At 41.0% G+C, this 12,723-nt stretch overlaps 1 protein-coding gene across 1 annotated transcript; it reads left to right on the top strand.

Annotated features, from left to right (window-relative positions):
• Window positions 1-702: 702 nt before the first annotated feature.
• On the top strand, window positions 703-12,427 carry sv2ba (synaptic vesicle glycoprotein 2Ba). The gene is made up of 12 exons (XM_035652218.1): window positions 703-1,183; window positions 5,537-5,717; window positions 7,500-7,651; window positions 8,076-8,209; window positions 8,795-8,884; window positions 9,335-9,448; window positions 9,605-9,693; window positions 9,950-10,114; window positions 10,247-10,380; window positions 10,638-10,838; window positions 10,921-11,080; window positions 12,244-12,427. The coding sequence occupies exons 1-12, from the start codon at window positions 703-705 to the stop codon at window positions 12,425-12,427; spliced, it is 2,085 nt and encodes a 694-aa protein (XP_035508111.1).
• Window positions 12,428-12,723: the final 296 nt, after the last annotated feature.

Raw genomic sequence — 12,723 nt, 5'->3', positions numbered from 1 at the left:
CCTGCCTAATGACACTTTTAGTTTCTCACTAGAATAATAACGGACATTTATTTAGGACTAGATGTCCTTTACAAGTAGTTATAAATAACATAAAATTGTTGAGCTTGACATGAAATGAAACTATAGCAAAGTAACAAAAAGCGAGACAATCAACTGTGGGAGTGGAATTAAATACGATTTAAAAAATGGCCCTTGCCCCTCTATTTGAACATGTCTCTAGGTTTTCTAGGACTTTGTCCTTGGTTGAGGGTCAAAGGTCATGATGTGCCCTTAATGTTTTTTTATATTATGATGTTGTGAAATCCCCTGAGACTGTAATTGGGACTTGACTTAGCAAGTCACAAGCTGTCCCAAAGGGGACTGTTGCATGGCGATGTTTCTGCTCTACCAGTGCATTCTTCATTGCTATTATGCTGACAGACTATATGTGATGTGTTGTGTGCATTGTGTTTTAGGTTCAGCATGCAGCACGGTGCAAATCAAGAAAGGCAATAGTCTTTCAACGGAGGCCTTAAATTTGAGACTGAGACCTCTCTGAAGATCGAGCCACAGAATACCTGAAGCTTCCTTTGCAGCAACACTGAGAGCAACTCACAGCTCCTTGGGAGGATTATGCCATTATAGCTGACAACTTGAGCTTCCTTAGAGTACGCCGGCTACAAGGCAAAGTCAGTCCTGCTCCACTTACACCCAGCAGGAACCATGGATGACCCTTATCACAACAATGTGAACCAGCAGGTGACAGAGGGTGGAGAATACACCTACACCCAGGATGGAGGAGGTCAGGACGGCTACCCTTACCAGACAGACTACCCTCCACAGGAAGAGGATGCTGCTAGCGATGCCACCGAGGGTGCAGATGATGATGAGCAGATGTATGAGGGGGAGTACCAAGGCATCCCCCACCCCGACGAGATCAAGGAGGCACGGCGGGCAGCCCGGCTGGAGGCCAGGAGGAAAGCCCGTCTGGCTGGCCAGCAGCAGGAAGAGGAGGAGGAAAACCTGCCAGATCAGTACGAAGCCATTATGGAGGACTGTGGCCACGGACGATTCCAGTGGATGCTGTTCTTCGTGCTGGGCCTGGCACTAATGGCTGACGGTGTGGACGGCTTCGTGGTGGGCTTCGTCCTGCCCAGTGCTGAGAAGGACATGTGCATATCCAACTCTGACAAAGGATTGCTGGGTAAGTGACAACAAATGGAGGGAAGGTGTAAAAACTGAGGTTTCTGCTGAGTGTATGTGGTGAGAACATGGTCCTGGCTTCAATTTTTAATTTTATCTATTCGCCAGATTTCTTGTTGGACAGAAACATCTAGGTGGTTGTAGAAACTGGGAAAGGCACTTTCAAAAAATACTTGGCAGGTGATAGGATGAACTATCCATCTATCACAGGCAAAATTCAATCAGATCATTGAACCATATAACATAGTCAAACTCTTACCAAAGCCAGTTGGGGGAAGAGCAATAACCTGTTCCATTGAGAAAAGCCTTTTGTACCATGTGTTCAATGAAGACACTCTCCAGTTCTGGTATAACGTATGCTAGCAGCATCTAAGCTAAACTCTTTAGCAGCAACCATTGTTGTTTTCAATCAGTCACGTTTGTGCCTTGAGCTAAATGCTAACATAAGCATGCTAATATTCTATACTCACCATTAGTTAAGTGCATTAGCATGCTAACATGTTGGCCTGATGATGGCACTAGAGGAGAAGTAGGGAGTTAGCAACATGAATATTTGTACTAAATTTCATGGAAATCCAACTGTTGTTGATGGACCAAAGTGGTGAACGGACTGACTGAAAAAGTGCCATTGCCATCCCTTGAGCCAAGCAGCTAGCAACACTGATTAATCAAACAGATTCCTCCAAAACAGATATACAATCTTTGGAAACCTACAAGACTAGCTAATTACAATCATCAGTGTCATTCCAAGAGTTCCAATCTTTACCCAGAGAGGAGGCACTCATCAGTAAAAAGATCTTCTGTTTTGCTTGGCTGAAGCAAAATCCTGCATATGCTTGGCTCTCGATGGCACATGGTTGCAGACCACTGCGTCAGACAGAAATACCCCCCAGCCGCTGGGACAAATTATGGAAAAAGGCTTGGATCCTTCTAGGCAGATGCGAAAATTACCAACATTGTGTGGTAATGGAGTGTGGGTCCATTGTGAGCCACCGATACTGAGCCTTGCCAAGTGTCTGGAAGTTGACTTGAGGGATGCCGCACAAGTTAATTGTTTAATTATATTAAACACCAGAGAGACAATTAAGCACCCGTTTTCAATATACTTTAAATGTTTTCAGAATTTCAGTTGCCTGCTAGCTTAACTTGTTCCCAGATATTGTACCACAACAGTTAAAACTGAAATTGTATGCAGCAGAGATCCAACATACGGGGAAATGTACCTTGAAAATGCCTGTTCCTCACTTTGTGTGCTGACAACTAAACTGCAAATTAAAGCCCCTCACCTTATTTCCCAGGCCTCATGTGTAGCCAGGCGATGTGGCAGATTGCACATCGCTCATTTCATCTTAACAACAGGCTCTGGGGATGAGGCATTGCAAGAGATTGATGAGGAACCCCGGTGGTGATTGTATTCAGTGTGTGTTCCCAGGCTAATATGGAGCATGTTGCAGCAGTCAGAGAGCCTGGCGGCCTGCAGCGCCTGGTGCAGAGCTGTCAGATACGCTTCAGGCCTCTGACAGGCTATGGTAGCGGGAGGAAGGCCTGGCGAAAATGAAATCACAGTGTCTGTGCAGAGCGGCGGGGAAGCACTGATCATTGGCTGAGAATATGAAGTGGATCTGTAGAATGATCCTATCTGATTCATGCTCATGCTCTGTTCACCAGATTCACGGGAGCAGATGTATGTTTAATCTCAACCTTTGTCTTGGATACCAGACAGACTCCCAAACCTTTTGTTAAAAAGAGGATGATGGTTGGTCCACTTACTTTTAATGGTGGTTTTATTGTTTAATCTATAGAGTGGAAATACATGAAGGCTATAGTGGGAGACACAATGCTGGAGACAAAGAGGAGAACCTTCTGGCAGGTTTGTCTGCCAGGCTTAATGTAGTTGCAGATATTTAACCAACTATTTCAAGGAAACTGCTAAACTTGCAGCTGTTGCATTTCTTGAATCAAACTGGATTTGCAATTAAAAAGTTCATGCATAAACTATGAGATGGTTTTATGCTTCCCTGCTGCAGTTAAGGGATACCCTAGAATATCTTCTGTGCTTGGCATTCATAGCTGTAATGTTTTTGCACTGCACCACCCAGAAATCACGTCAATCAAATGTTGACCTTGTACAGGTTTCTTTAGATGTTCTATGCAATGACAGCTTCACTGCTCATGCGAGTTATCCAGCTCTTATTCTTACTTACTTCTCACTCCATACAAACTGCTGTTACTGTTGCATAACATGTAAAAAACATAATTTCTTACCTACCAGAAGACTTTGGATTGGTTTGCACCAGCCTGCAGCCATTGTGTGTTAAGTTCTTGTGTGTGTGTGTAATATGTTATTTTTGTTGATTGTAATATAAAATCTTTACAGTTTACATTATCATTTGATCAAGTGTCAGGTCAGATGTGTTGACTATATCCCATTAGTTTATCTATTTTACTCTTAAATTGAAGTCATATATTAGCAAGCTAACGTTAGTTTTGTCAGTGGGTTCAGTTAGCTATGCAGCACTTACGTCTTGCTGTAAATGTTAATAGTAGTAATAACTCTCTAAGAACTAGTTTGTGCATTGCAGCCTGTTTTAATTTAATGATGTGTGAAATTTCCACCAATAAACATCTAACTAGACTATGTCTGAATTTGAAAACAGTTGGTGCAGTGGCTCCAGGCCAGCAATTGCTGCCATTTTCATTCACTGGCCACAAATTCAATTAGTAGTGTTTAGTCAATCTGAGATAGAGAATAGCAAAATTGACGTAACAGGAAAATGGAGAGGATTGTCACTTAAAGGCTTTTCACTGTTATCAAGCCATTTTGGAAAAATGCTGCTGGGTTTTTCATTGTTCAGTAATTCTAAAACTCATATTATGTCAAATGTTACCAGGTTGTTTAAGTAAAGAAACTGAGCCGGATGCTGCAACATTTGTAGTGACTTATTACTTAATTTCTATATATGTGTAATGGAACTAAAATTTAAACAAAATTGACGTGAATGTTTCGAGGATGCATGCTCTGCAAATGTATGCAGTCTTTTTTAGTAGATTCATTGTCTCTTCAGCTAGATTCACTAAATGCACCAACAGTGCTTTCACTTTTAATATTGCAGGAAAACCTCTTCTGTCCCCTCAAGGGATTCTGTGTCTTCACCGTGCTCAAGGACGTTTTAACAGGCAGATAGAAGCTTGTTGCTGCAGGGCCTGATCCTTGGCCTCCACCTGAAGGACAGTCTCTCTAATCACAAGGCCACCCTGTCAACCTGTCCATGTACATATCTAAGGCATACACAAGCCCTTAGGCAACAACTTGGCCATTATTATATTTATTTATTTTATCTATTATTATTATATTAGGTGACATGTTAGCCTCGACTCTTTGTCTCCCAGTGCCCTGAGCAGTCTCTTGTTGAATGAGTTAGGGATGTGCAGCTTGGCGTGTGGAGCGCCAGAGCATTTGGATAGTCTAGTAATCCACAGGGAAGGTGCACACTATGGCTCCACGTGCCGTTAAGCTGCTTAGTTGCACTGTAATTAGGGTTGTGTGTAGTAAAAACACAGAGCAGGCAGGAGGTATGGGTCCAAAGGTTTAAACAACACTGTGAGGAGGATGGCCGATGTTGCATGTTTGAGTCCTGACGCCGACAGCAGGGGAGAGAATATTACTCTCCCCAAAAAACATAGAAAGGAAACACATAATCATTATTATCTGCTTGGTGCAGTAATGGGCAGCACAGTTGGTCACTGTTAAGGGTTGTTGCCTTACAAGAAAAATAAATGGCAGAGTAGACCTCCTGCCTAGTGCACGCTGGGATAGGCTCCAGACAGCTATGAGAGGGAATCTGCAGGTAAAATGTGAGAAAAAAAAACTCAGCATTGCAATCAAAGTAACAATACAGTTCTGAGTGTCACATGTGAACAAAGCTGAAAGCAGATGTAGGAATATGGAAGGTGAACACGGTGGAAGTGAAGCACTTTTAGGTGGCTCAAACTTATTATGACCTTTCAGCCTTTTCCAGAAATGCTATAATCAGTAGATATTTTTCTTGGTGTGTCATTATGGATATTTGGAAATGTTGAACCGGAGCACGGATGAGAGGATACATCATAGTGAATTACAGTAGTAAGTGTGGTGAGTTCTCTATTCCTGTGTTCATACAAGGGTAAAGGGAGCCCCCTTGTGGACATCAGGACTCTTGGCCTTTTTTTTCTTTTTAATTACAGATCTACTATAGTCAGTACGTCCTTCCAATGATATTTGTTTGTATGTATGTATATGTATCTGCAGAGCCTTCACAGTGCGTACATTACGGGAGTAAAACATAACTTGTGTCTTGTGTGTTTATATTTGTAGGTCTGCTGGTGTATGTAGCCATGATGGTGGGGGCGTTGGTGTGGGGGGGTCTGTCTGATAAGATGGGGAGGAGGAAGTGTCTGATCTACGTCCTCTCAATCGACCTGGTCTTCTCCTTCCTGTCCTGCTTCGCTCAGAGCTATGGCTTCTTCCTCTTCTTCAGGTTCTGCTCCGGCTTTGGGTGAGACACAGTTACATTACCATTTACATTTATTCTCACATTTGCATTTGCCTCGCTTGAGCAAAAGACTACTACAATGACTAACCTTTTCCATAAATAATCCTTTTAATGGAAGCAAGCTTGTTCGTAACATTTAGGGGGAAAAGCACATTCACAGTAATTGTATTTGAAGATATTTGTTCCAAAATAAGAAACCTGACATTTAAGTAAGATGAGTAATAGGTAGCACTTCCATTAAGACAAACTGTGGACCTTTAGGAACAGCCTGAGGTAAAGAGAGGACATATTCTATAAAAACAAGTCAACTTGTTAGTTGATATTCCTCTTTAATGTGCAAGATATACATTGTAAGCTGCACACAGGTAGATTTATTTTTATTTACTTCAACAGAGCATTTCTTTATTATACCAATTAAAACAAGTGAACAATGCTCTTTTTTTAATTTGAGTTTTATTGCTCCTGCAGTCGTCAGCACCCTGGTGTAGTGCACAGATTGATTTTGGATCTTTAAAAGACACATTTCTTTTGATAATGATTGTAGCCTGAGTATACCCAGACCTGTAATATTGATGCCTGGGCTTTATGCTAAGCCAAAAAATACAAGGTCGCCAAAATAAACGTTCAGCTGTTGCTGATTCACTGTGATAATGAGCCCCATGTTGGTCATTAACACTCACATCTGCAGAAGAACTGCGCCTGTTTTGCTGGATTTAATAAAACATAAAGAGCAGGCAGACTCCATACCCAAGAAGATACAAGAAGATTTCTTATCATAATAAAAAAATAAAATAAAGAAACCCATTAAAATACCAATGATTGTCTTCATACTGTAGTGGTAAGAGTTTTGCTGTCCTTCACTTAATGTGATTTCAGTATATGTTTTTTTTTGTTTTGTTTTTTTACAGTTTTTAAGTCTGTTAAAATACATTTCTAATTATGTTTAAAAGGCAAACGTGACTATAAAATTTTTTTCCCCTGGTTTTTAACCATATCCTGGTCAATCCTGGCGATAATGAACACTGAGCACCCTTTGAACAAACTGACTTCCACAAACAATCAGCAACTCCTCATTATCTCACAAAATGCATTTTATCATACGTTTTCAGAGCTGACTTTTCACAGTCTGTGTATTAACTTGTAGGTTTTGATGGATGAACTCATGGTTACAGTTTAGGTCTGTTGACCTGACAGTAAAACTGGTTTTAAACATTCTGAAAAACCATTTGCTACATAAATTGTTATTGTTAACATTTACACTTATTTATTTTAAATCTTTATGCGTGGATATTTTATTTTTTAAGCGCTGTCTGCAGTTTTCAGAGTAGCTATTTCTTCACTAGAAAGTAGTTCAAAATGTTCTGTCTGTTCTGGTCTGTTGATTGTCCAGAGCATCCAGGAGATTGTGTCTAAAGACACATTGCTGTTGTTGACCTACATATTAAATCCATTCACCTCCAATGTGTTGGGATGGAGGCAGAGACAGACATCTCAGAATCTGGACAAATAAAACCAAAAGTTTCTGCAGAGCTAGAAATCTGTAGTAAGTGAGATGTGGGTGTTTTTTTCGTGGACCGACATTTTAAAATAAGAAACCTCTCGTAAGTCATCAAAATAATGAGCTTACAGTCCTTTATCACTAGAATTAACCCACAGTTAACATGTCAAAGGCCACACGCCAAAGCAAATGTTTCCTTAAATCCTCTGAGGATGATGGACAGAATAAAAGTGTTTCATGAGGAAGAATAAAAGTTCATTTTTTTCTTCCTGCAATTTCTCCCCCAGAATTGGCGGCTCCATCCCGATAGTGTACACCTACTTCACAGAGTTCCTGCAGATGGATAAACGTGGAGAACATCTGAGCTGGCTTTGTATGTTCTGGATGCTGGGAGGCCTGTACGCCTCCTTCACCGCCTGGGGGATCATCCCTCACTATGGTAACAGACACAAGCGCTGACGTATGTAGAGAAAAGGTTTATTTTACTGAACTTTTACTCTGGACTGAACAAAAGGATGTGTCTAAATGAATTTTTTACATCCTCTTTGTGCTTCTTATGCTTCAGCTTGCAATGTTTTCCCTGCAATTATCTACTAAATATGAATAATTCACATAAAAATATGTAAAAACTTGAAAATAATTCTGTGGGAGTCCAAGATGAACCCAAAGTTGCCTGTGTGTAATTAACTTTCAACTTTTGAATCCGCACACTTCATCAAATGCAAATTATGTACATACAGAAGATGACAATAAAGATGGGCTTTGTTGCACTACAGTAATAAAGTGATTTGGACATTAAAATATGCCAGACAGATGGATTTACATGAAATTTTAACATGCTCTTTACTGGATGGTTTTTTTAGGCTGGGGCTTCGCCATCGGTTCAGAGATCCAGATGCACAGTTGGAGATTGTTTATTCTCGTGTGTCTCTTCCCTGCGCTGGCTGCCCTTGTTGGAATCATCTTCATGCCGGAGAGCCCTCGTTTCCTCCTGGAGGTCAGACTGTCCCCAGATTAAAACATGCAATATTAAAATATGTGGTCTTATTGTCCGCTTCAGCTGCAAAACATAAAAGCACATTTATCTGTACTGCCAACACAGGATCGATTAAGAATAACCACAAAAATTCTGAGATAAATGCTCCCTATGTGTATATTCATTATGTCTGTGTACAGTATTAAACATCAAGCTGTGATTGGTTAAAAATGTTGAGTCATCAGCCACCACAGCAACATCCCACTGCTGTGCAAAGGTAGCGAAAGGCTGCTAAGGCGCCACCAGGGACACCACCCACCCTATTTCTCATCCAGGACATTGTCAGACCCTTAACCACATGTGGTATTGTATTTGTATGTTACAGCAGGGCTGCTCCAACATGTTGATATCATACACCCCCAAATTATCACACATCTCCCCATCTGATAAGAAGCAGACTTCATGGGAACGATTACTCAACTGAGTCTGGCAGGCTGCAGTGTGTGTGGGAAACAAGAAACCCTGAGAGCTTTCACAGAACTCTCTTGGCACGTTGGTTGTGTCGACATTCATAGATATGTTTCCATGTGTGGCTTCGTTTTTTAGAATGCCCGACATGATGAGGCTTGGATGATCCTGCGCCAAGTTCACGACACCAACTGGAAGGCCAAGGGGGAGCCAGAGAGGGTCTTCACTGTAAGCCTTTATTTATACCAACACTGCTGATTGCCCGACCACTCACCATCACTTATGTAATTTAGCAGTTGATTAACAAAAAAAATGTAACTAGAGGCGTTACATCTGATCCTCAGCGCTCATAAATAACATAAATGATTGCATTCTCGATGGCTGCGGTGCATTTAGGTGTTCAAGGCCCTGCTGCCCTTAGCTCATTGTCTTAGCTTACTGGGGCACTTTAATGGAATGTAGCCATCATTAATGTTATTGGTTACACCAGTGATTTTAGTGAAAGACTGACATTTGTTTAAAGTCAATCTGTCTTTATAGTGTGTATTTTCTATTAGATATATTTTTTTAGGTTTCATTAAACCCTGTTTTAAATTTTTAAATTAAATAATGTGCTCTGAATTCCAGTTGAGGATGAACTTATTCATTATGTGTCCAAACTCCTCTCTCTTTGTGAAGGTGACCAACATTAAGACTCCACAAACTCAGGAAGACGAATTCATAGAGATCCAGAGTGACACTGGAACTGCTTTCCAGCGCTGGACCGTCAGACACATGACCATGCTGCAACAGGTCTGCAGATCACTCCTACACTAGACTCAAATAGAACAGAATACATATAATAGGAAATGAACTTTGCATTTGTCTTACTTATACTGAAACTGTGTTTTCATCCCCTTTTTTCTGCAGATCTTACATGTCTATCTTAATTGTCTGTCCCTCTTTCAGGTTATGGCTAACATAATGTCACTATCAGCTCCAGAGCTCAGACTGCAAGGCCTCTTCCTGGTTATTGTCTGGTTCTGCTTGGCCTTCAGGTAGCAACAATGAATTAAAGCCTGTAGACCCACATTGAGATATTTGGCAAAAATATCTTAGTAGTATACACTTATATCCCTGCTGCTAGTTTTTTGTTCAAATCATGCATTTTTGAAAGTGGATATTTGTAAACTTCTCCCAGGCAGAGCTAAAGAAAACCATTTTCTTACTTCCTGTGCCCTTGTGATAAAATTTAGCTATGCAGAGCGTTTTTTTTTAATGTGCTCAGGTTTTTTTGTTTTCTATGTATATCAGTTACCACGGGCTGGGAGTGTGGTTCCCTGATATGATCAAATACATGCAGTATGAGGAGTACGAGTCCAAGGTCCGAGTGTTCCACCGAGAACGGGTCGAACGGTTCCACTTCAACTTCTCTCTGGTCAACCAGATCCACCGCGAGGGAGAGTACATCCATGACAAGTATGTCTCCTCAGCACCGCTCCTCATATATATAAACATATGCTCATATTATATTTGGGTCATGCTCTTTAAAGTCACAGTTCAAAAGTTGTTTATACTACTGCTTAATGCGATTTCTTTCCTTTCATTTAGGTTTGCAAACATTGAGATCAAGTCTGTGAAGTTTGAGGATTCTCTGTTTGAAAACTGCTACTTTGAGGATGTCAGGTCAACCAACACCTTCTTTGAGAATTGCACCATCAAAAACACTGTCTTCTATAACACAGGTATCAAAAATTCATCATGAACGATTGTGATAAAATTCTTAAGATGCTCACTCCTTCAGATCTAAGGATAAAGAAACTCAACTTATTAGTGCTATATAAAAGATATATTAAAACGTTAATGCTGCCCCAAAACAGTAATTTTAGTGAAAGACTTTGCAATATGTTCATCCTCTAGCACTAAGGAGAAATAAAAAAAAAAAATACCCCAAAAACCAGCATTAGCAGTCCCTCCTTTTAAATCCCTCTGTTCTCTGCAGACCTCTGGCACGAAAAGTTTAAAGAGTGTCGAATGGAGAACACCACCTTCCTCCACCCAAAGAAAGGCTGCCATCTGAACTTCCAGGAGGAGAATGACATTGTCATCTACATGGTCAGCTTCCTGGGCAGCTTGGCTGTGTTGCCTGGCAACATCATCTCCGCATTGTTCATGGACAAGATAGGAAGAATCAGAATAATAGGTGAGATCAGCACAGAGTGGTATAAGTACAGTAACCGAGGCCAAATCTGTGTCAGTATTTCATCATCTGTCTTTCTTTCTAGGCGGCTCTATGTTGGTGTCGTCTGCCTGTACTTTCCTGTTACTGCTAAGTTTCAGTCAAGGAGCTGTCATATGTTGGCAGTGTCTCTTCTATGGCACCAGCGTGGCGGCCTGGAACGGACTAGAAGTCATTTCTGTGGAACTCTACCCCTCCTCTAAAAGGTACAGTCTAATTCAGTCCCACAGGGTGAAAGATCCAGTGTGATCTCTACCATACCACAGTTGATTTCTACCCGTTCCCTGTAAGGTTTGTCCCAGTTAACCTTTCAATAAACCCTCACCCAAACAGCATGGCAGTCCTATCAAGCTTTGAATGTCTCCACATGTTCAAGTGTTGTGCATGGGGCTTTAGTACGGGAGATAGTTAGTGTCTAAAGCATTTGGTCTTTTTCATATTACTGAACGAAAAAACGAAAAAACATGAGAAAAATGTATATCTGTTCTAGTAGCCAATGGTGGCATGGCCAGCTAACTAGCTTACATAACTACAGCAGTAACGTTACTCCCAAAGCCAAGCAGCATGTCATTTGCTAAACCACATTGTTTTGTGGGTTTGCATTAGATAAAGCCTAAAGACTGGAACACCCACTGTAACGGAGTTTAGGCTACCATTAGCTCAGTCCTGCTCTTAACTAATTAGCTAATGCTAACAGTTGGCTAATACAGTTGATCTGCTAGAGACAACTGCCATATAGACGTTTTTCACAGCAGCCATTTTGGTATGAAATAGTGGAGTAAACACAGGTGTTACTAATCATACTAATTAACGTGCTACTGTGCATGTTTGCTCACTGTGAAAGGCTCTGCTACACTAAATGNNCCTAATTAGTATCATTGGTAACATTGTAATTGGTGGTTGTCGACTAGAAAGCATAAGCCTGTTATATTTTGTATGAAATCGAAAAGCCGTTGTTTCAGAAATGACAGAAATTTCATGTTTCAACTGGATAAAGTCTGCTTCTTTTATCATTCTGAACTGCACAATGTGCCGTGTTCACATTACGGAGGGTCGGAACAGTCGATTTAACCCCTGTGTTAAGAGCTACAAGCTAATTTAACCTCTGCCATAAAAGGTACAGGACAATTCTGCCTCTCAGCAAAGAATTGCTGAGAGGACATTTCATTCAGACGGACAAAGACAATCTGATGTGATGACTTAGCACACATAGAACTTTTACATTTTTACAATATTTATCAAAATCTTTTTAAGACAGCAATTCACTCAAAAAGAAACAAAATGACTTGCACTGTCGAATCATATTCAATTCATCAGTCAGGTATGGAAATTAGGCATCTAATCTTCCTTTGTCTTTCTGATCCTGCAGAGGGACAGCGTTCGGTATCCTGAATGGGATCTGTAAGTTTGCAGCCATCATTGCCAGCTTCATATTTGCAGCCTTCATCGGCATCACTAAGATCATCCCCATCTTCCTGGCCTTCTCCGCCCTCGTCTGCGGAGGTCTGGTAGCTCTAAAGCTGCCCGAAACCCGGGAGAAAATCCTCTCTTGAGAAGCCAAACTCCTGCAGCCCCCAGACCCAGCCACAGTGTAGCTATGGGGAAAGCTTTTTGGGAAAGTGTCAGCTTAAACTGAGATGGAAAGACAAGGAAGAAATGCCATGCTGTGCTAGCTGTGTTTATATGATTAAAAATGTTGAAAACCTGTCTGGTTGCCTATTTGAACCTGTGGTTGCTTTCTATTCCCTCTGTAAGCTCCTCAGGCTGCCCAGCATTTCTGTCACATCGTATAAAGCTAGTGTTTGTCATTTCCTTTTTATCACTTATGCCCATCTTCCATTCACACACA

Source organism: Morone saxatilis, unplaced genomic scaffold (genome assembly GCF_004916995.1).
Source record: "Morone saxatilis isolate NCDOM2014 unplaced genomic scaffold, NCSU_SB_2.0 Contig11, whole genome shotgun sequence".
NCBI classification, from domain to species: domain Eukaryota; kingdom Metazoa; phylum Chordata; class Actinopteri; family Moronidae; genus Morone; species Morone saxatilis.
This window is presented reverse-complemented; position numbering and strand designations above follow the sequence as displayed.